General features: G+C 42.7%; 1 protein-coding gene across 2 annotated transcripts in view; it reads left to right on the plus strand.

Moving 5' to 3' along the window:
- LZTR1 (leucine zipper like transcription regulator 1) overlaps window positions 1-24,668 on the plus strand; it is a 41,085-nt gene that overhangs the window by 5,109 nt on the left and 11,308 nt on the right. For both annotated transcript variants that reach the window (XM_019546312.1, XM_019546313.1), the window contains exons 6-16: window positions 854-937; window positions 2,052-2,109; window positions 5,892-6,031; window positions 6,552-6,753; window positions 10,088-10,198; window positions 12,388-12,480; window positions 16,774-16,869; window positions 17,530-17,713; window positions 18,309-18,478; window positions 19,897-20,053; window positions 23,616-23,742. In XM_019546312.1, the coding sequence (XP_019401857.1) occupies window positions 854-937; window positions 2,052-2,109; window positions 5,892-6,031; window positions 6,552-6,753; window positions 10,088-10,198; window positions 12,388-12,480; window positions 16,774-16,869; window positions 17,530-17,713; window positions 18,309-18,478; window positions 19,897-20,053; window positions 23,616-23,742 (1,422 nt within the window). The remainder of the gene's footprint in view (window positions 1-853; window positions 938-2,051; window positions 2,110-5,891; window positions 6,032-6,551; window positions 6,754-10,087; window positions 10,199-12,387; window positions 12,481-16,773; window positions 16,870-17,529; window positions 17,714-18,308; window positions 18,479-19,896; window positions 20,054-23,615; window positions 23,743-24,668) is intronic.

The following is a 24,668-nucleotide window of genomic DNA, read 5'->3' on the forward strand; positions in this document are numbered from 1 at the left end:
GGAGATGGAGCAGTGGATCTGAAGTCCAGCACTTCTTGATCTCGGATGTCTGCGAAAAGTATAAGGAAGGGACCATTTTACTAACAAGTCTTTTACTTCAGGTGTTGGATGTCAGAAAACCTAGTTGCACCATCACTTTCACTTTGCCCCCCTGAGGCATTGCAGTTTTCAAGGCAATTTAATGTGCATGTAGGTTTTGGAATATCTTGGAAAACTTAAACAATGTTTGCTCAGTCTTTACTATGGAGTTGCTAGGTTTTTCAGAATTAAGTTGGAATCTAGAATCTACAGATGGAAAAGGGATTTAGTTTTCTTATCTGTGACCTGTTATAGTACATCTTTTTATGTAATCATCCTGCAGCAGAGAAACTTGAGGTTGGAGATTAGGAATAACTTTCTTATTATGTGAGTGGTCAGGCTACTTGGAGAGGTTGTAGAATCTCTATCCGTTGAAATTTCCAAGAGCAGGTCAGACAGATGCTTGGCTGGGATGTTTTAGTCAGGAATGATCCTGCCTTGAGCAGGGGCCTGGACTAGACCTCATGAGGTCTCTTTCAGCCCTTCCTTCCTATGATCTGTAACCACATACTGTGGGGAGATCTGCTATTAACAGACAACAACAGTTCACTAAAACTTGAGGCATGCATTTTAGGGAATCCTTGCATAAATCTGTGCTGTCTTGGCAACATAGAAACATATGGCCTTTTCTTCCCCGCCAAACTGCTTGAAGCTAGGAGTATTCATACATGTTGTAAGGGTATATCTAGCCTGAAGTGCAAGTCTCTACTGATCAAACTGTTTATAACCTCTGTTGGGCAGGCAAGGTGGTAAGTTTTTTATTTTCCTGTTGTAGATTGCCAGTTGCAAGGTCAGCTCATGGTGCAACAGTGTATAGTGACAAACTGTGGATCTTTGCAGGGTACGATGGAAATGCTCGGTATGTACCAAATTGTCCTCTCCTAATTCTTTTTTTGTAACATTTAGCCAGTCATTTATTTAGAATGCTTTTAAGAGATCCCCTTGCCCCCAAAGTGAAATGTAACTGTCCACATATGCCATGTAACATTACAAAATGTAACCCTACAAAGAAGTTCCTGTTTGAAAAGGTCTTTTTTTTTGTAATCAATCTGCCAGTTTGGTGGTGGATCTTTGTAGTGCTACAGACATCCTGAATGTGTGGAAGTTCCCTTTTTGTATTGCTATAAGGAGGCATACAGCACTACAAAAGTGATGTGTTTATTAAGTAATGTGTTTTATAGGGACCCTGAAAAGTAATCCATGTTCTAACCCTCAAAACTTTCTGAGATGATTCAGTATATTTTAGTGAATGGGAAAGGAAGGGCCTTCTGAAGCTGCTGAAAACCCACTGAACAAAGTAAGCACTTCATTACAAAGATGTAACTAGATTAAAGGAAGAACAGTATGTTTGGCCTTATTCCATGGTGAAATTTGTTACAGTTGATAGGGCTGTATCCTAAAATCTTCTAGTTTATAGGGCAGATGAAAAGTTCAGTAAGGATGCAGAACTAAGGGATTTAGAATTGATCCTTAAGCTTGGTTTTATTTCCCGGTGTGGGGTAGTTTTTGGTGCCCAACTATGCTCCTTTCAGCAGTCTGTCTCCTTATTTTCTTCCTGCCTCTTGGTGAGGATCAGAAGTTTCTTTATGCTGACAGACCATCTCTTAAACTTCAGCTATAGAATCTGCAAGATGGTATAGACCCTGAAGTTACTTGACTGTTGTCCCCCCCACCATCTCTAATTCAGAGCAGACCTGCTCTGAAATGCTGTTTGCTGTAGCACAGAAGCAACTAGATTGGTATAACATAGTCCCAGGTTCACACGGGGTGATCATAGAAGGTACAAAAATCTTCAGCAGATTTTGTGTTTATTCCACCCATCAGTCTCTAGTTAAGGAAATTCTTACTGTGTTAGAAGATTTGGACTGTTCTTGCTGACTTAGGTCGTTTCTTCTTACAACCCCAGAAGCCTAAAATAAGCAATTACAATGTTAATCCATTTAATATCTAAATATTTTAAAATTATACTTTAGATTAAATGATATGTGGACGATTGGCCTACAGGACAAAGAGCTGACATGCTGGGAAGAGGTAAGAATCTGAATCCGCATTACACAGGGCTTCCTTCTTTTTCTTTTAATTTTTTTTTTTTTTTTTTTTTGTAATTTGGGCAACTACAGAAAAAACTCTATCACGCAATTCATGTGTATTTATTGTATGTGCTTGAAGTTAATACATCTTTACAAAGGGTATAATATCTGATAATTCTTATAAATGATCACCTTTCAATATGGTGATTTATATATGTAATATGACATTCAGTAATAGTCATTGATACTCAGATGTTCTGGCTAGAGACTCTGAGTTACTTGCAGGTGAGTTTTTTGTTCTCTGCATAAATCAAGAATGAATCCATATTTTTAAATATCCATTCCTCTTCTGTCTCTTGTCTAATAATCTAACTTGATGGGACAGTTTCTCCATCTCTAGTAAGTCCTATATTGTAGCAAACTACATTTTCAGTGTTGCAAGTGATGGATATGAGTCCTTGAACATCTGAGCGTAATCTATCAGCTTACAAGTAGATTTTCAGTTCTTCATTCTTCGCTAAGTAAATTTTCTTTATGGAGGTACTCAGTAGACAGATCAATTAATCAAAAAGAGTATTTCCAACTACTACAATAGTTATTACTCTGGTCCCTTGCTCCCAGAGTATTTGGACCTCTGGGTACAACCACTACATACAGAACAAGGAGCTTCTTTCTCTCTAGCATGTTACATCACTGTTAGAAAAAATGTATTACAACCTATTTGAATATAGGTACCGTTTGTGAAGTCATTTATAAAAGTTTTCTTTTATAACCATTAGAGGTGCACTGATACATCAGTCCAATATTGGACTGGTACCAATATAAAGAAAACTGACGTGTCAGAAATCGGCCTGAAGTGGTTGACATTGGCAATATGTAGGGGGTGTAGGTGGATGCATGTGCACCCCCTGAAATTGGGGGTGCGCCTCCTGTGAAAAGCGTTGCTGACGCTGCCGGTGGCACCTGTAAGTGGTTGCCGTTCACCACCGCCCCTTTCTGCCACTGCCGGTGGTGTCTGCAGGTGGTCCCTGATCACTGCTGGCCATCGCCACCAAACCCCACCCCTGCTGCTGCCTGCAGGAGCTCCCCACTCAGCCCGCTCAACTCTCCGCTTGCTGCTGCCATACCCCTGCTGTCAACACTGTCACATGCGGGCAGTCGCCGCGGGGACACGCGTTGTTCACGGTGGCCGATAATTTGGCCAATAAATGCCCATGCATGCGCATAGCCACAGTGCAGCGTGCAGGGAGCAAGGACCACAGCCTGGCAGTGTGCAGCTGGTAAGTGTGTTGTGGTGAAAGGGATGTCGGGGGGCAGGTCAGCGCCTCCCATGGTGAGGAAGGAAGGGGGCAAGGGCAGGCACTGCCCAGCTGGGTCGGATGCGAGATGAAGCCATGGCTCGTGGGGTGGGGGCAGCTCCCGCTGCTGTACACACCCTAGGAGGGCATTGAGGGGGGCGGGAGAGGCTTGTGCCCCTGGATTTGCACAGGGCAGGTGGACTGCAGCTGCAGGCTGGAGCCAGGGCTGTACCAGGCTCTCCTTTGCAGGGGCTGGGCTCAGGGCGGGTGGCAGTGGCACTGGGTGAGGGACTATGGAGAGGGCTGCAGCCACCCCAGATTTCCCCATAGCTCCACTCCCAGTGCTGCTGCTGCCTGCCCGCCACAGCCCAGGCTCAAGCCCCACCTCCCCCCAGGTGCCAGGGAGAGCCAGGACTGCACCAAGCGGGCGGCAGTGCTGGGAGTGGGGCTATGGTGAAATTTGGGATGGCTGCTGCCCCCTTCGTAGCCCCTAACCCCGCTTCCCCCCCCCCCCCCCCAGATCTTGGGGCACTCCCACTCTCTCAGGGTGCGTGCAGCAGCAGGAGCTATGGCCCCTTCACTCCCCCCTCCCCCCACAATTGCGGCTCAGTCCTGTGCCCCACCCTGGCTGGGCAGTGCCTGCCCCCTCCCTCCCTTCCTTTAACATGGGGGAGGGGGCGGTGGTGTTGATCTGCCCCCTTCCCTCCACTTCCACCACAACAGACTTACCAGCTGGAGGCAGCTGTATCAGAAATTGGATTGGTATTGGCTGATATGCCTCCTTAAGTATCGGCTATCATTATCGGCCCCCAAAATCTCTGTTGGAGCACCCCTAATAACCCTGTTCCTATATTGCTATCCATTGCTTCAGCTCAGTTTCTTTCCCCAGCTCTCTTTCCCAAGCCTGCATTTGCTTAATATTCCTATTTGTCCTTTTCTTTATTGAAATTACTTACATTTTTTAAATTAATCCTTTTTCCCTTGGGTCCCCATATATCAGTTGCTCAAAAGGGGTAAGTGATCTAATGAGAACTTTTAAAAATAATTATGTTGAAAAAAATAGACTCTTACCCATTTAGGATTATCATATAGAGCTGCACGTTTGATAAGTTCTAGGGAGGAATTCTTTATTTCTAACAAAGGTGATTAACAGGGAAGAATGAGTGAGGGAAAAACAACTTTTCATATTTATCTCAGGATCTCAGAGTAGTCTGGATCCAATTTTGGGACCTGCATTTCTTTCTTCCCCAGCATACACCTGGGAAATCAATTTACTTTTACTATTCTCATTCTATTGCAACCTGTAGCTTGGAATTAAGTTTTACACACTAGCTGGTGTGTTGATAATGTGCCATTACATTGGGGGATGCAAGATCTCCAATCTTAAATTGCCTGTGTAATACTGATGCATTCACCCTCTTCTTTTTCCAGCTGAATTTCAGGAGAACAGCTTGCCAAGCCTATAAATTGCTCTCTGTTGTATACGTATAGGTAAACATTGGAATAAAAAGAGAAGTTTTAGGAGTATTTTTGTTTTAATGGTAGCTGTTCTACCTAGCTAAGAAATCTCCATTTCCACCCACTCAATCAATCCTACTTTGATACAGTATGTGTGAACACTCCCCTCACCTCCCCAAATGCTTTTCAGCTCTCAGAAAACTTTGTAAAAATGGACACAGGCTAGTGAACAGCAGTGCTCAGGGATGATGTAGGGAATAATCATTACTGCATTTAATTCAGGGAGTGGGGCCAGATGACCCTAGAAGTCTCTTCTGACCCTGTGATTTAGTGTTTAAAAGGTAATGAATACGCTGTACACCAGGCGTTTCCAAACTTTTTCTTACTGTGTACTCCCTTCCAGATTTACCAGCTGCCCCCATATCCCTACCAGCAGATATTTACTATTTTTATCCTTTAACTGCCAATTATTATTATAATGAAAATTAAATCTGCCATTACGCAATTTCTCCCGTGTATGTCCCCGCAGAGATGTCTTATGTATCTCCAGGGGTACGCGTACCACAGTTTGGGAACCTCTGCAGTACACTGTTGTTAATACTGCAGTAACAATAATAAAATGCATTGCATTATTACATTACAGATTATCTCAATTTGTAATGTAAATATTCAGTAAATGAATTTAAGAAAAAATAAAATACTGCAGCTGTATACATATCAGAAAAAAAACAGTTGCTGTTGTTTAGACAATACTCCCTTGTATCAGCATCAGCTGATTAGGAGCTGCATAGCACCAGAGCACTGATATGTCACTGCAAATGGGCATCTGCTGTTCTAGATACTTATATGAACAAGTTAAGTCTCTGTACACTTTAACCAAATTTATAATGATTCAGTTGGCAGCATGGTTTCAGATGGCTTTGTTATGGTGGATCTTGATTTAGTAGTATATTCCTGCCATGTGCATGGAATCTTGTAGTGCAATTTGGGAAATTAATGATTCACTTTGGATTTTGCTACTTTTCAGATTGAACAGAGCGGCGAGATCCCTCCGTCATGCTGTAATTTTCCTGTGGCTGTTTGCAAAGACAAGATGTTTGTGTTTTCAGGCCAGAGCGGAGCAAAAATCACCAACAATCTCTTTCAATTTGAATTCAAGGAAAAAATGTAAGTATCTAATTCAGGTGAACTCACCTACACATTCTTCTGCTCAGAGTGAAAATTATCGTAATAATAATATTAAGGAAAGGACTTTGTTTTATAATTCAGGGTAACTGTTCTTTCTAATCCTAACTCCCTTCTTTTTTAATTAGAGACTTATCAGGCTGATTTGGATACTATATTGATGATATGATAGCTTGGCCTTTTGCTTTGGCTAGATACAAACTTCTTGCAAAAAAGAAAATCGAACAGATTTGCTTGAAATAATAGCTACCATACTCAGTACTTTGTCAGTTGTTATGACTTAGTACACAACTATATCATAGCATTTGATGAAGTAGGTTGTTGCCTACAACAGCTCATGCATGCCTGTCTGAATCAGTGAGTCTGTAAGGTACCACCCTGTCAACTTCTGCTTGTCTAATCCATATAATCTTTAGGGTATTCTTGGGGAGTTAATTTTCAAACCTCAGTTTTTCAGTAAGGAATTTTAAAAGATTTACTCTGTTTCATATCTTTTTCTCAGTTGGACACGAATTCCTACCGAGCACCTACTTCGGGGCTCTCCTCCTCCTCCACAGCGAAGATATGGCCATACCATGGTTGCCTTTGATCGTCATCTCTATGTGTTTGGTGGTGCAGCAGATAATACATTACCTAATGAACTTCACTGCTATGATGTAGACTCTCAGACATGGGAAGTTATCCAGCCCAGTCCAGATAGTGAGGTAGAAAATGCTCTGTCTGTTTGCTCCTTTTTCTCTTTATGTATTTTACTGCCCTGATAAAAATTGCTGCTTAAGCAAATAACGCATTGTAACAACTGGGGATCCTGTTTTCCTCTGTGTAAAAATGGCAAATTCTCTGATTTTAAAAAACTCTGTCAAGCCTTCAAGGGAAAACCTGCCATTTCCCACATTTTTCTCCTTTAAGGAGAAAAGTGCAGATTTTCTCCTTTAAAAGAGAAAATCCACATTTTTCTCCTTAAAATGAGAAGAAGATGCATGTTTTTCTGCATTTTTCTGTAGTGAATGGAAAACCCAGATACCTGGTGATAATTTATGACTGTTAATGGTTCTCTTTCCACCTAATGTTTATACAGCATTGTGAACAAATTCCTTAAAATGTATCATAACTGTTGATAGTCCCTAACCCATTGGCACCATTTTAAAGACCGTACGGAAAAGAATTAAGAGGAACATAAAACTTGACATGGAAAATCATAGTCCCGCATGTTTCTGAGCAGAAGTCATCCGCTAATGGACAATTCTCAGTAAGAGAAATAGAAATGCAAAAAGTTATTGCACTACGAGGCATTTCCGTACCTAAAAATTAGGTTCCTGACTCTGGGAGAGAATTCACAAGCCCACGCTGGGTGCTCAAGTTTCCTATACTTCATACGTGTAGATTTAGCTACTTAGGTTCAAAATTCATAACACTCAGCATGCCGAGGTTGGGGGAGATGCCTAAACCAGCCACTCTGCTGGATTTCTTTGAGAGTGTTAGACTGCCTCATGGTTTCCCTATTTTACCTGTGGTAGGTTAGGATGTTAGGTGTGTGTCATGTCAGGAGTTGATGGCAGTCTTATGCAGAGTTTAGATTATGGTTTGTACGGGATGGTTTGGATCAGAGATGACCCTGCCTCAGGCAGGGGGTTGGACTAGACATCTTCTGGAGGTCCCTTCCAGCCCGACTTTTGTGACTAAGGGTAATCCAGTTGATGTAATACAGGGGTTTTCAATCTTTTTGGGTCAGTGTACCCCCAGCAGCCGGCCGTGCTGGGGGAGGAGGGTACAAGGGGGGTGGCACGTGGCCGGACATGGCGGGGGCGCAAGGCTGGATGCAGAGCAGCGGCAGCCACTGTGTGCGAGCTTCCCCCACCCCTGTGTCCGGCTGGGTGGGTGGTGCCTATGCAGCAGCACAGGATCATGCAGGGCGGCACGCCATCCTCGCCTACCCACACATACTCCCATGGGCCTTCTCAGGTATGCCTGATGTAATATATTTGGATTTTCACTAGGGCTTTAACAAGGACCCTTGACCAAAGGCTTCTTGAAAAGACAAAAAACCAAAAACTGAATTACCATGGGATTGAAGGGGGATGGTCCTTTCACGGGTCAAAAGCTGGTTAAGAGATGAGAAAAAAGGCTCTAGTGCTAAACGGCCATTTTTCAGGATGGAGGAGGGTCATTAGCGAGGTCTCCCAGGGATCTATCTTGGGCCTGGTTTTGTTCAACGTTTTCATAAAGGACCTGGAAAAGGGAATGCACAATGAACTTGGAATAATTTAGCATCACCTACACACTTCACAAGTCATCAAATCCTAAGCACCGTGGTAAAGAGCTGCAGAAAAATCTCCCAAAACTGAGTGGGCAAAAATGTGGCAGATGCACTTGTTAACTCTGAAGTTCAAAATAATACACCCTGGAAAAATAACATCAACTATCTATACACAATCCTGGCTCTGAAGTAGTCATTATGACTCAGGAAATAGACCTTGGAGTCAGTGTTGATAGCTCCCTAAAAATACTGACTCAGTGTCCAGAAACAGCAACCTAAAAAACCAATAAAATGTTTGGTATCATTAAGAAGAGAATAGAAAATGAAACAAAAAACATTGTTTTGATACTGTATAAATCTGTGATTCATCCACAGTTTGAATACTGCGGGCAGTCCGCAGCTTAAAAAGGATGTAGTGGAATTAGCAAAGGTACAGAGAAGGACAGCATAGGGCGCAACTCTGCTATGATCAGGAGAGCAGCGCTCGTGTGAGAGCCTGGACGGTGAGGGGTTGGTGGACAACAGTCCTCTGCTTCTGCAAGGAAGTGGATGTGTTTGAAACTGACCAGCCCTCCTGACATGAAACTGACCAGCTCTACAAGTGGAGGAAGCGCTGAGCAGAATCCTGTGGGTTCTAGTCATTGGATAAATGACTGTCTAGTTATTCATAAATCACCGCTATACCCACACAGCTGTCCTCAGAAGCCTCTGGGGAATTGTACCCACTAGCATCACCACAACGTCAACTCTTTGAAGCACTTCACGTTCAGTTTGTCCCTACCTAACTCAGATATTCTAGCCTTGGTGAAATTTTCTGGGTTTTATTATTCAGGAGGTTAGACAATGATCATAACAGTTTATTTGACCTTAAAAATCTGTGGGTCGTGGAAGATGGAATTGGAGCCAGATGCTTTTAGCAGTCAGGGGATTAAAGAGATAATTTGAAGTTTAGTCCCACTAGAGACTACAGGCTTTTTAAAGTAGAGAGTATATTTATTTCCTTTTGTGAGGGCTAGTAACGGCTAGATGTTCTGGAGAAGGGGCAAGTTCGGTTTCTTTTTCAGCTGTACTTCCTAGTGATCAGATACTCTTCTGTCTCCTATTTTACAGAATCCATTTCAGCAGGCAGTACTGGTAGAGAAGCACATGACTGAACTGCTCTGACCCATATAAAATAATGTATTGATTTAAAATATCATACACAGGCTTCAGAGTTAGTGCTTCACTGGGACAATGAAATAGTTTACACTTTTGTTTCAGATTGTCAGCAGAATGAGCGCTCTGTTTATATACAGAAATTTTGGAAGATATATCTAAATCCATAAGCACTAGAAATGTTTATTTTTGAAAATGAATGTTTGATCTGAGACAGATTCCCAGCAAGGGACATATTCTGGTAGATACTGTCATTTACAGAATATTATAGCTTTGTTTATATAAAATGTCAGTAATTCAAAGAAGTTTTATGAAAGAGAGGTATCATTAAAAGTGGCTAAAAGGAATCCTTTAGATACAGCTTCATAGTTGTTAGGATCAGAAGGGACCTCAATAGATCATCAACTCTGACCTGGGCAGGAAAGAGCGCCAGTCATGGTTTCATATAATGAAACCAGTCCTAGAAGCTAACACACATCAACAAGATTGTCCAGGCCTGCGTTGCTATTTTATTTCAGGGTTGTTGGTCTTCCCTTTCTTGTTGATGTTCTATTTTCAGGCAAGTCCATTTTATGAAAAAATCTCTTTCAAATATTGTTCTGTTTTTTGTGCTTTTGTTTTCCTAGCTGCCTAGTGGGAGACTCTTCCATGCTGCAGCCGTCATCTCAGATGCAATGTATATCTTTGGAGGGACAGTGGACAATAATATTAGAAGTGGAGAAATGTACAGATTCCAGGTATTCCATGTTGACATGATTTAGGAGAGTGCCAAGCAGAAACAATGACCTAATTGTTTATGTTGATTAATTTTTTCCATTATAATTGCCCGTTTGTCATTAACTAGCCAACACTGTAGTTTAACTGTTTTGACTTAACATTTTCCAAGTTTACTCTCAAAATCTTTTTTAAATGTTTCAGCTAAAACAAGTCAGCTAGCTTACCAATGTTAAAAATGTCTTACAGACATTTCTTTTGGGATCTCTAACATCTCTGTGCTTTGTGTCAGGTGCTTGAAATACAGAAGGGGGTGATTTGACTGAAGCTTTAATTCTCTAAAAATTGCTGTTTCTACATCTCTGATTTAGTTAGTTTGTGAAGTGAATATCTACCCTGCCTTCTGCCAGACTTCAGACTAACATGGCTAACTACCTCTATTTCTGCATTGTCAGTTGAGGTTTGTTACCTAAGTCTTCAAACTTTCCACCTATAATAAGCGTAGTTTGACTCTACTGTTTATCTGTGTATGCTAACTTTGCTTCGCTGCTGGCAGTATGGCAGCTGCAGAGTGTTGCTGTATGTGTCCCAGGCTCCGTGTAGGTACATATGTGGTAGATACAGCTGTAGAGCCATGACAGAAACCAGGAAGGAGGGCAGAGACCTCTAGGTGGCAAGGAAGCTGTTTGAAGCCATAGTGAATGTATTCTACTCTTGTGTGGGCCCTCTTAGTTTCCTAATTGTCTTCTAGTCTTCCTCTTAACTCCTGTAAGTCCCAGAAATTAGCACCCTGATTGTGATAGTGATACATCTGAAGTATGTGAGGTATTTCTCCCTTGTGGCAGAACAGGAATATACATGTTGTAAATCTAGGGAATTTCAGGGACAAGCTGGCAGAGCTACACCTTGTGACAGCAAAATCCTAATAACTTTAGGTTGTTAAGTTTTTAAAGTTGTGGAATTTCCAAAAGTATTCTGCACCTAGGTGAGTCTTTCCTCCACTGATTCCTGACATTCAAATGCCCTTTTGGTTTCGATCCCTGCAAAAGGGTTCAGAGGAGAGGTTTCCTGAAACTCCTTGGTGGAATTTTGTTTCCCTTTGTATGTCTCAGTGACAGCTTTCTAGGCCAGTACACAGTGGTTCTGTTTCCTGTGTGGACTCATAGTTATGTTACATAGACTGAGCATCTGCAGTAGACTACACACTGGTCTGTGTACACACGTGCATCTATCCAGGATGCATACTTTAAGTCACAAAGATGTCATTGGCCAGAAAGCCATGATTTGCATTTGAGGGGTGGAAGAAGTGGGGGAAGAGGACCCTACCATGTTTTATCCCTAGTAATTGAGCAGTTAGGGTACTCAATGAGAAAGCCAGAGACAAAGGTTTTAGCACTGCCCTGTTCTAGAGATGGGGGTGAACCTGCATCTCTGACTATTCCACACTGTGCTTTAATCACCAAGCCACAAATTTAGGAATTGCCCAGGCTCTCCTTGTAAGACTAAGCCACTGCCCCTTGCTTTTACTAGTCGTTGGATAAAATGAATGGAGAGCAGTACAGTGGGGACATTTCTGCTCTCTTGGGAGTAAGGGTGCAGGCTGGACCCAAAAGGCTTGCTCCCTTCTAGTGCAGCAGGCATCTCACTGAGTTAGAGACCCTCTAACTTATTCCCTTTCTTCTGGCCCCAAACTGTCTTCCTCTTTTGACTGCCCAGGCAACCAGCTTCAAAAATAGGGCTGGGGCTAATTTTTCTGGGACTTGTAATCAGGCATGTGAGCATCCTACCTGCATGACTGCTGGGGCTAAAACATGAGATGGTCTTTCCCCCACCCTCTTCATTTTTCCAGTACTTGGGCTCCAGTAGTCATGCACATGTAGTAGCTGCTCTGCTGTGCCTGTTCATTCTGTGCATGTATACTTACACATCCTGAGCATAAAGCAAGGGCCAAAAACGACCAGGTAGATAACTAGAAAACTGCTATTTAAAATAGAATAGAATTTCAGCTAGTCTCCCAAATCTTGAAACTTGCAGTTTTTGAAGTCATTCGTGTTTTATCACTTCAGTTTTTTCACAGAGTTATTACCATGTAGGAGGTGTATCCTGAGCAATAGTTAATGTTAAATCAGTGTGGAAATTCAGTGGCAATATTAACCATGAAGCTGTTGAAGTGAAATAAACTATAACAAGTTTTATTTTTTTCTAATTTCAGTTTTCTTGTTACCCAAAATGTACTTTACATGAAGATTATGGAAGACTGTGGGAAAACAGGCAGTTCAGTGACTTGGAGTTTGTTCTGGGAGAGGTGCGTTTTATTCTAGTGAAAATGATTTTTGATATTTGAATCTGGCAGTTGTCTATCCTTTCTCGCCATACCAAAAGGACACACTCAAGGTGTTTCCAGAACTGGGAACTAAGGCAGCTATTTCTATCATGGCATATCCAGAGAGATTTTTGTACCTGTTCTGTGTTAATTTATGCAGTGATGTCACTTACATTGTTTGGTAATATGTTGTAGAGAATCAAGGAATGTGAGGTGCACACTAGAGTGAATTGCTGATTCATTAGTGGTAGTACTTCTATTATGCAGAAGTCATTGAAACTTTAATAAGGTACCTGGACATTGGCAAGAGTTACAGTGATTACCTCTATTGGGCACACCACTACAATTGCTAATGCTTGTTTATTATCCACCCATTTTAAAATTCAACTGGCCTGTGTTTGCATAGTTAATTTAGAGCTTTTTATCAAAAGCTATGGGTGAATAACATAGATCTTAATACTTTGGCTTCTGTTCTAATGTTTATTGACTACTTATTGGCTTACAGTTGAGCTGAAGCACACAAACATGATTTTCTTTACCAGTTTACATCTTCTTTTAAGTTGAGCTGCTGAAAACTTCTTAAAAATTTACAAAGTAGCTGACTTGTATCCCTGCATGCCTTCAGAGGCAGATTGCTTGGGATCGTTCTTCAAAACATTTCAGTCTATAATATCTTACGGTGATGAGCTTCACAGTTAATTTGTTAATTTTGAATTTTCTACCTTTCCGTTCCATTAAATATCCCCTTGTTCTTGGTTTATGAGGAAGGGAAATCAGAAATCTTCACTGTTCAGTGTTGCGTATGCTTTTATTTTATTCCTTTATTAGTCCTCTGTTTTCCAGCCTCTCTTTCTGGGAGAGTGTGTCGAAGCCTCATAGAATTTGTCCTTTGAATGGGATTTTTATTTCACATTATCATTTCTGAAATGTGAATTTGAATATTACCTCTTTCTCTTTCTTCCCTGCTGCTTTATGTGCATGACCTGCACCTCCAGTTTTCATTTGCCAACTCACTGCCCTTTTCTTCTGCCATTTCATCCACAACGATTAAGTTTTATTTTAAAAAAACAAACAAAAAAACACAGGCCCATACAGAGGAACATCAAAAGGTGTGGGCAAACATGCATTTTAGCCACTTCAAAAGGGAAGAGGAGCTACTGTTCAGGAGTGCATGTTAGCACATTAGCCGTAACTGTTCCATCTACATGGTCCTGTTGTGGTATAGGCTAGAAGAATCAACCTGATTTTGACCCTGAGGTTAAAGGTGGAGTGTTTTTGCAACACTTGTACAGGCAGTCCTCAGACTTTAGACACAATTCGTTCCTGAAAACCTTGTCTTAAGTCGAAACGTTGTAACTTGGAACCAATTTTCTCATAAGAAACTATGTTATAAATGGGGGGTTGGTTCCTGAACCAAGGCCTGATACCCTATTTTCACCAAAAATACCCCGGAATTTTGTACTCGATCAATTATAGATGAGTAATATAGCTACATTAATGTATTTATATTGTTAATAGTAATCATATTAAATTGGAAGGACTTATTTGAGGTGACTTCGCTGGACTTTTTGAAAGGCTCTTGGTTGGACTTTTTTAAGGGTTTTTGGCTGGAGTCTTCTCAGGGGTCTTGGCTGCAGGTTTTTCTGGAGTCTAGTCTGCTTTCTTAAAGAAAGTGTCCAAGGAAGTTTGGACAGATGCTCTCCAAGGAGATGAGCGACACGGCGAACTTGTTCGCTGGCGTGGCGTCCCATCGGATCAAGTGTTGTAAAGTCAAAACTGATGTCATAAAGTTGAAACGGTGTCAATTTATAAACATTGTAAGTGTGAAACGTTGTAACTCGAAACATTGTAAGTCAAGGACTGCCTGTATTGCTACAGAAATCATGCAGAGTAACTGTTTGTTTGTTTTGTTTGATTTTTATGCCGCTCTCTCCAAAAAAAGCTCAGAGTAGCTTACAATAAAAACAGATAAAACAATAACACAGAACTATAAAGAATACCTAGCCAACCCAAATAAGAAGGTCTTACACTATGTTTGGCTTTGGTGGGCCTCAAGGATGGGGAGAGATCCAGAGCTTGAGAGCAACAATTAAGAATGATCTCCCACATGTTTTGCCTAAGTAAGCTTGGCAAAGAGATGGTACTTGCAGGAAGTTGCTTTTGGCTGACCTTAGGAATTGTGATAAAGCATAAGGGAGGAGGCAGTTCCTTAAGTATGTAGGACAGGGGCGGGCAATTATTTTGGGCAGCGGGCCGCTTACTGAGTTTTTGGCAAGCCATAGAGGGCCACATGACAGGCAGCCCAGGGCAGATAAATATTTTCTAAATTTTGTAGGGGCCCCGCAGGCCGCATAGAATGGCCTGGCACGCCACATTTTACCCACCCCGATGTAGGACCAAGGCCATTTAGGGCTGTATAGGTCAAGGCTGCCACCTTGTGTTGCACCTGGAAAGCTATTGGAAACCAGAGCAGATTCAGAAGCACTGGGATACTGTGTTCCTAGGAGCTGCCTGTGGTTCCCTGATGGTCCTCAAGTGCCCCAGCCACTGCCACAATCTGAGAATCCATGTGTAGCAAGGAGCACCCCAGAGCTGCAAACCTAAGTAACAAAGGGAAGTTAAACGCTAACAATAAGGGTGTTCCTACCCCCACAAGTCATGAGATCACCCACCATCATCACCTGTATCTTGTCTTGTCAGCTTCAACTGGTTTACCCATATCTAGTCCCCAACTATAGCCAGACACTGCCTGCTGGATAAAAGAGAGAGAGAGCTGGGTGTTGTTAGCATACTGATTGCACCTCACTCCAAATCCCTGCATAATCTTACCCAGTGGCCTGAAATACGTGAGCAGGAGGGGTGACAACATAAAAGCTCTGGGAGACCCCACAGGAAGAGGTCCTGGGGGGAGGGTGAACACTCACCCATCACCGCTGTCTGGGGTTAGTTACCCTGTTAGGAAAGAGCAGAACTGGTCAAGAACGGTCCCATGAATATCCACCAGGTCACGCAGGTGTGTTCTTAGCACCTCATGGACAATTATCAATGGCTGCTGAAGGGATCAACAAGGAACAATTTCCTCTGTTCATCTCCAGGTGAAGTTCATCAGTCAAGGCTACAAGTCCAGTCTCTGTGCTACACCACAATGAATGTCAGACTGGCGGGTTGAGGGACCCTACAGCATCCAGATGCCCACTCGGTGACCTTCCCCAAAAAGGGGAGGTTGGAGACTGGGTGGTAGCTGGCTGTGGAGTCCAAGTTAAGAAATCCTTTTCTGAATAGGAGCTGGACAGTTAAGGGCATAAGAATATCTGGCACCCTACCCTTCAAAAGGAAGACATTGATAACCCTTGCTAGCTGTGGCCCCAGTCTCCCTCAGCTGGCTTTTACAAGCCAGAACTGGCCTGGATCCTGTTCACAACTGGTCTCACGTTTGTTCCTGTCGTTGGCAATATTGTCTGTCAGAACAGTATTTCAGGTTTATTTATAGGACTGTGATAGGGAAGCAATCTCAGTCTATAACCAGGAAAATCTGTAAGTTATTGAGACACATGTAGAATCCAACAAAGCCATTTTAAGAATCTAGATTTTAAGAGCAATTGCAAACAAATGCTGTGTTATAAAGGAAAAGACAATTGGACATGGATAGAATCTGAGCATCTGGAACCTGTCTCGGAAGAGGTGAAATTCCTTTTATTTCCATTCTCTTTGACTAACATACTATGTGAATATGTCTTACCACAGAGGCCAGTGACCTTGAATAATGGCAGCTCAGCTGCTACAGTGAGCTGCCATTTACCTTCCTCCTTAGCCCTCACCAGTACACTGTGGACAGAGGCAATGTGGGGTCACATCTCAATAGCCCCAGCCCCCTCATCAGCTTCCTTTTCCATCCTTGAGAGACATCATTGCTGCAAGGGGAGCTGTTGGTTCGTAGAGCAGCTGCCAAGTGTGGATCCTGTGGCAACCCCTGCTATAGCTGCTTCCAGTTGCTGTTGGGGCAATCAGTAAAAGTAAATTCGGTGGCGAGATAGGCAGTGGCTATAGTATGGTGGCTGGGGTAACCCTCTGGCTGCTGGCCACACCAACACCTCCCACCTACAGCAGCAGCTTCCTCAAGGTGGGGAGGGAGGAATGGGAGTCTGATGAGGGCATCAGGGCCACTGGGATGCAAGCCCCCAGCTGTGGGGACTCTCCTCTGGGTGAGATTTAGCCCATGGGCTGTAGGTTGCCAACTCCTGCCTTAATGTATGCTTTTTCTCTCACTACCGACAGAAAGAAGAACGAGTCCGTGGTCATACAGCAATTGTCACAGCTCGCTGCAAATGGCTAAGGAAGAAAATTATACAGGCAAGGGAAAGATTGAAACAGGCAAGTATCTCCCAGAAATAGTCTTATGGCAAGTTGATGCTTAACCTGGCTGAGTTTGGCAATAATTAGTCAAAAGACTGAAAGGCTCTTAGAAACGGAACAAAAATAGAATAAGATTTGCTCTCTGAGTAGGGTCTTTTTTTGGTCTGTTTACCGTCCAGCAGAGTATTAGAATCACATCTTCATGTGATTAGGTCCCAGGTTTCCTTCAGCATGGAGCTTAGGGTATGTTTGAGGGTAGGCAGGGGACATAACAGGACAAGGCCAAAACATATTGCACTCACAATAATCAAGGAAGACCAAGGCAGAAAATTAAGGAAAAAAGGGATATGCATGCAATCTAGAGATTACTTAAGTAAGCCAGATGTTTTCATATGAGCAGGGTTTGATGAAATTACACCTAAAGTATTCAGTCAACTGGCTGAAGTAAAGTCACCTTACAAAAACAAGTCAGGTCACAAAGGGACAACAATGGTAAAATCCATGTCACAAACCCCAGGAACAAAGTAAAGCCATTGTTTTGCACTAGTATTATATTTCATTTACACCCATAGACATAGTTCATTCTCTGGTAAATCTAGACTTCACCCCAGCCTTGAGGGGTCACCCAGACAACCTTAGCTTATTTTATGTTCCTGCTTTTTTTTTCTGCCCCATTAGAAATCTAAGCAAGAGATTGAAGAAGAGGGACGAGAGATGTCCCAGAAGGAAGGAGCAGGTGGTAATGTTAAGCCGTGCCGCCAGCAGCCGCTGCTGGAGGTGACTATCCGGGAAGCTGAAGCGCAGCCCTTTGAGGTGCTCATGCAGTTCCTGTACACAGATAAAATAAAATATCCACGCAAAGGTAAGACAGCAGGATGAGGACTGTGGTTTAAACCCAAAAGACAGCTGTATTGGAAATAATACCAGCTTCTCCATGAATCCCAAACCCTTACGAGTCGTATGTCCTCATGTCCAGACTGAGTCTGTTTTAATGGGGATCAGTCAGAATCAGCGAACCTATTGTGAATGAGGCAGAAACACCAGTGACATCAATCAAAACTGGTGGGTGTTCCACGCTATTAAAAATCAGACCACTTATTTGGAGACTGGATTTAAGAACTTAAATTAAAGCTCTAGTTTTGTTTTATTATTAAGTTTTGCCCCAAGATGTTCCAAAAATTTTAGTAAGGCCAGAAAAGGGCTTTTTTACCTCATCAGCTTTGAAGGACTTTTCCTTGACTGGTGCTTACTACTCCGTGATCTAATCTAAACTGAAGTTGATCTTCTGTAATAAAAGTACTTTGCTAATTGCCTTTGGTTCTGCTGTTCTAATTACTCAAGATGGCATCAGAAGTTACCTTAAGAAAACTCCTAACCTCCCTAGATCTCTGAATAGTCTCATATTCGGGGTCTCTCCAGAGCTGTGACAGGATACTGTTTTCCTTTGTAATTTACAGGTCATGTGCAGGATGTTCTTCTTATCATGGATGTGTACAAACTAGCCCTGAACTTCAAGCTGTCTCGACTAGAACAACTCTGCGTCCAGTATATTGAAGCATCTGTAGATCTCCAGAATGTGCTCACTGTGTGTGAAAATGCTAACAAGCTTCAGCTAGATCAGTTAAAGGTAAATCCCTATTTACAGAGTAACTGATCAAATGTAAAAAACAAAGTCTCAAGTGTAGTCAATGTAGACATTGCTTACAAATGTTATCACGTAATGCTGTGGGTTTTAAGGTGATCTGACTGTGTAGCTGGATGCATTTATTAAAGGAAATTCCTGGATGCTTGGTATTGGTGTAGAAAGTTGATTCCTTACTTACAGACATGTCTCTCTGAGCTGAAGAGCTCTAAAAACCCTTTTACTTAAAACACCTCACCTACACTTAGGAGATCTGGCTGGTTCTGGTGAAAGTTTCCAGCTTAAACTCATTTCTTTTTCTCTGCAATCACAGTTCTTTGAATATATATCCATGTAGATCCCATTGTAGGGGCTTGTGTGGCTCATATATGTACAATCAAATTTTTTAATAGAGGTATTTATTTGGATTGGTGTGTACAGCCTGTGCTTCCTCATGCTCCTGTGCCTGTGTACAAGTGGCAGAGTGACCTCAGTTCCCTCTTACTTCTCATTGCAGAGAGACAGAGCCAAAGGTGTTTCCATCCTGCTGCACTCTGCAGAGATCTTGAAACTGGTTCTTCAACCCATTCAGTGCAAAATTTTGCTTTCATGCTTTTTTTTTAAACAGTGTGCCTTAAAAAAAGGTGGAAAAGAGAATTAATTGACAACTCAGGAAGGTACTGGCATATTTTGCACCCAGGATACTTGAGTGCAAGCCATAGGCTATGTGGCTCAGTGAGAAGGCTGATAGCTTGGAAAGGAGGGGACTTTTGGTTTAGCCTAAGTCCTTGCTCCCAACGAGTCTGGAGCTCCCTCTAGCACTGTCTTCTATCCTTTTTCTCCCACCAGTGACTGTATTACTGGTCCAGCTTCAAAAGGAGCACCAGAGCAGGGACTAGATAATGATTGACTTGTAGCTTGGTGATTACAGCTGTGTGTTGGGAAATCAGACACCCAGGTTCAAACCTACTCTGGGTCAAGTGGGCATAGAACAGGGTCTTTTGGATTTCCGGGGTAGTTCTCTTGCTATTCAACTATTGTGGGGGAAAGATGGTAATTTTCCCTCTCTCAGTCTGTTGCTGGTACACATGTCCAGTCTGCTTGACTACATAGTTGTACACATGCTCAGTGGTACACATCCAGGGGTGGAATTCCACTGGGTGCAAAGGTGTCGGAATGCCTTGTAGATGACCAAACCTAGATTCTTAGCTGCCCATGAAGGGAATATTATTATAATTTGTAATTAAATCAGAAATAAGAGAGGATTAAAGACAAAATAGGAAAATTATTTTTCTTTAATGTCACGAAAAGCATTAATTTAGGAAAAGGTTTTGAAATGAAAGTTTTTGTAATCATTTTTCTTGCAGTCTGTATAAAATGATAGGATTTCAGATGGGACACCAATGATTTTTTCATTGTTTAAGGAACATTGCCTAAACTTTGTGGTGAAAGAATCGCATTTTAATCAAGTAATAATGATGAAGGAATTTGAACATCTTTCCTCATCCCTGATAGTGGAGATAGTACGGAGAAAACAACAGCCTCCTATTCGAATGCATTCTGATCAGCCTATCGATATTGGTAAAGTAACTTCCTCATTGCTTTAAAAGTTGCACTTTTTTTTTGAAACACTAATATGATTAGGACCTGTCTCTCTCTGTTACTGCCCGTTGGTTATGCAGTCAGTATAGCCTCATTAATGCTTCCTGCTAGTTGTAGGCAAGGATATGTCATTACATCAAAGAAGTTTCAAGCAAAAGATTGTCCCTACCTTATCTGAAACAGACCTGATTAAAGCGATTTTCATGTTATGAATGTCCAGCTGTTACTTTTATCTGCTGTATCTTAGGAACGATACCAAAGACTTCTAAATGCTCTGGAAAAGCTGCAGTTGGTGCAGAATCCAGTGCCCCAACTCCTTAGGGCATTGATATATTATGCCATTTCCTATGTTGACTCCTGCATATTGGTATCACAGACATTAAATGGAACAATTTCCATGACTAGAATATCAACATACTTTGCTTTGGAAGGGCAGGTCTGGTTTAAAAAAAAAAAAGGAGGTGGTACTGTACTAGACTTTGGACAGAGCCTTGTAATAGGTGCTAGTCACTGTCGGAGCATCTGAGTCCCAATTGCCAGGCCTTTTTATACCACCATACCTTCAGTCTTGGCCCTAGCACTGTTCCCAATCATGGTTTGGCCTTCGAGCAGGCTTCATAGCTGCCTTGGACCGAAGAATAGCTGACATCACTTTCTCCCATCCCCTCCCACTCTTGACCCAGATAGTATGTTGGCTGCCGACACGAAGGGAGAAGGACCTGGCCAGCCTGTAGGCCCTACAAAGCTGGTAAACCTCCTCAAGCTGGTACCACTAAAAGCATCCTTTGGCGTTGCCCTTGGGGAATCATGGTTGGGATTTGCTGGAAGGGCTTACGTGCAGCGTTTAGTCAGGAAAATGATAGTTGAAGGGAGGGGAAGTTGGAGTTCTCAAGTTTTGGGCTGGTGTTTGGGGAATTCTGTTAATGGGTTTTTTTCTGTTTATTGTAAGCTACTTGGAGTCTTTTGGATAGGTCCAGGATATAAATCTAAATAATAAAAAATAATTAGAAGGCCCAGTTGCGATGGCTTGTCTAGAATGCATGCTGGATGTTGTTATTACCCCAGATGGCACGGGGGTCCATTATCTCTTCCCACCTCAAACTGGTACACTGCTACACAGATGCAGCAGAAGAGGGTGGCGCAAACTGATGGTGGCCTGCTTCAAAATGGTTCATGAAGCTGTTCCCAGACAATAGAAATTGAGTTTTCAGGGTGTATATCTAAGAAAATAAGGGCACAATGTGGCCTTGTCACCTGGTACTATATAGCAGAGGTCAAAGGGCAGGCAGGTCCTGTAATCCCAGAGCCATGGAAATTGGTGTGAGTACCAAGAAGAGGCTCCTTGAAGCAGTAGAAGGGGTTGGAAGGTGCAGTGTGGGATGCAGGTGGATTGACCAACTCCCTAACATGCTCTGCTGGTGGGTGGAAACATGTTGTATTTACTCAAATAGAAGACAGCACTGAAGACAAAATTTGTTACAATTTTCCAGGTATAGAATCCAACTATTGGAGGTTTGCCTTGAATTTGTTCCCTCCCGTTGCTACAGCAGGAAAAATAAATCTGGGAATCAGGTAGCCCTTTGCTTTCTGCTTCCTTCCAACTTTTTCCCCTGGCAGCCCCTTATCTCTCTTTTTACTGCCAGACCCTGCTCTCCTTGAACATGTGGAAGTGAGGAGCAAATTCGAAAACAATAACCTTAAATTAAATATGGCTGTATCAGTATGCATATAGTACCCATGGACTTGGTATATCCAAAACTGATATGTTACCTTTTCTTGAAACTGCTGCAAGTTTTAGCACGGGTACTCCATAAGCATACTTTTGAGTAGCACTCTTGTACTACATGTAATTAGGTGCCAGCTATGCCTGATATTAGTCCAAAGTCAAAGGCTTGTAATTTACCACGTAGTTCATTAGACTGGGCCCCACCAGAGTCAAGAGCATCCAAAGCCATGATGACCCCATAGCTCAGCACTGCTGAGTGTGTGTGTGTGTGTGTGTGTGTGTGTGTGTGTGTACTCCAGATACCTCCCACCAAGGAGGTACTAATTAGCTCCCGCTCACGACTGGAAGTGGGTGTTCTTGTCACAAATCCTTGGGATGCTCCAAAAATGTATATGCAAATGAAGTACAGGGCAGCCTGGTCCAGCTCCACCTCATGGAAGGCAGGACCACACTAATCGTGTACCAAGCTGAGAGGGGGACTGAAAGAGGGAGTCTGGGTGAACGGAATGCAGTGTTGTGGCTCACCATGACTTGCAAAAGAATTAGTGGTGAGGGGGACTGCATATACAGGGCATGACCATATGTCTTATTCAGATGGGCTGTACTAACTTATTCTTGTGTATGTTCCCATCTGCATGTTTGCCCAATGTGGGCCATGTGTTTTATAGTCGCGCTCAGTGTGGTCTGCTTTTAATTTTCTTCATAGTTGGTTTCCACTGCTAAGCACATGCTGCTTTGCAGCAGCAGTTTAATTGACACTGTATTTAGTGAGATTCTTTGTATGAGATTATAAGACAAGGGGCTTTTTCTCCCATGCCAATTGGGGAAAAAAACCTCATTTTGTATTTGAGTAAATACAGTAATATGAATTGCTTCATAGAGAAGTGCTTCCAAGATTTTCTTCTTCCTGCAGGGTCATTTCTGAAGCAAAATGGGCATTTTTTAAGCACTTCATTGGTCAAGTATGTCTGTAGCTTCACTTTCTGGAGCACACTAAAATCACTTGGGCCACTTCAAATGTTATTTTTGTCCCTGCTGTGAGAGAGCAATATATGGTAAAGACCAATTTAGATGGAGTCGCCAGCTTGGCAAATAGGAATGTTAACTAGGGTTAAAAAGTGAATGAAGACAATAAGATGAGGAAACATGTAGCTCAGGTTTTGGATATGTCATCAACACAGAGTTGACATCATGAATATGAGAGACTGAGAGGAGAGCACAGGACAGGACTAAACCTGGAGTCAGAATCAGGGAGGTCTGAGAGGACTTGGGTGACAGCAATGTGAAAGGGGAGATCAGAAATTAATTGGATGCAGCAGGGTTCAAAAGAAGAGGGAACATGGGAAGGGAAAGAATGAAAAGCTGGCAGCAGCAGGAATGGTAGAGAAGCCGAACATCCCCACCAAGGTCTGATCCAAGGTAGAAAAAGATTATATTGCTATCGAAGGATACTGAAACGAGCTGTTACGAACAGATGTTACCTCTGCATGATTTTGTAGAAGTAAAAATATAGCAAAACCTCTCCAACTTTATCCCTGCTTCATTCGGCATCAAAGTTACAGTGTTTTTTTTATTACTACAGGATGATGTAGATGTAGCAGTTACAGCTAAACAACTGCTGCACAGTCTGGAGCAACTGCACTAGCTGAAATTAAACATGTTCTGCTCTAAGGATGTAATGAAGTGGCTATTTGTCAATCGCCTCCTGAAGGAAAACCTGTTGGTAGAAGTGGTTCAACCTTCTGTTAACTTTATAGAAGCTAATCATGTGGAATGTTTTATTTTTAACCACCTCACTATGTTGCTTTTCTTTAGGCACGTCTTTGATTCAGGACATGAAGGCTTATCTAGAAGGAGCTGGGATGGATTTCTGTGATATCATTCTACTGTTAGATGGCCATCCAAGACCAGCCCATAAGGCTATTCTTGCAGCCCGCTCCAGGTATGTCCAGTCAGACCTACTATTTGCTGCAATTAAGTCATAATTCGCCAGGGAAGTAGGAGATTTTAGGCGTAGAAACAATTCCCCCAAAATCCCAGATTTGTTTCTTGGGTCAGCTTATTCTGAACTAGATGAGAGAAGAGGTCTGAGTAACACAGGGGTTTGTTCAATAAGGGTAATTAAGCTAGTCAGTAGTTATGGTCCCACAAACAGGTTACAGAAAAATAAGCTGGAGTGTGAATTAATAGTGTTTCTACCTAAGAGCCTGACCATGCACATGCTCTTTACCCCTTCTTTTAAACTGAGGGGCAAGCTGTCTCGCACTTGCCTCACATTAGTGTGTGCATGTGGGCAATCACCAGGGATCTGGGTTTTCCATTTCCTGTGGAAAAATGTGGCTTTTCTCCTTTAAGGAGAAAACCACATATTTTCACATTTAAAGGAGAAAAAAAACCCGGGAAGCCATGGATTTTCACCATGGAGGCTGGCAGGGTTCCAGCCTGCAAGGGCTGCCTGGGGCTGTGGGGATTGGGAGGAAGGCGAGGGACCGCATGCATATGGGGGAGCAGGAGGAGGGCGAGGGGCCCCACCACATCACAGCGGGAATAATAGGAAGAGCTGGTGCAGCTGTGATGCTGTTGGCGACAGGATCAGCTGCTGCAGCAAATGCACACGCTGTTGCTGGTGTTTTCACAACAGTGGTGCCAACAAGAACAGCTGCCACCACCACAGGGGGCTGTCTTTGATAGGCACTGCTGTAGGACTGGGACCTGTGCCTGGAGCAGTGGCTGTCAAAGGCAGCCTGTCCTCTCCCCTGCTGGGAGCTGGTGGAGGCTGTTGAGCACAGCCTCTGCCTGCCTGCAAGGACAGTGGAGTGAGGAGAGCATGCACTGTTGCCCCCGTGGACAGCCAAGGGCTGCCTCTGC

This window comes from Crocodylus porosus, unplaced genomic scaffold, assembly GCF_001723895.1.
Source record: "Crocodylus porosus isolate Cpor-Errol unplaced genomic scaffold, CroPor_comp1, whole genome shotgun sequence".
Lineage (NCBI taxonomy): Eukaryota > Metazoa > Chordata > Crocodylia > Crocodylidae > Crocodylus > Crocodylus porosus.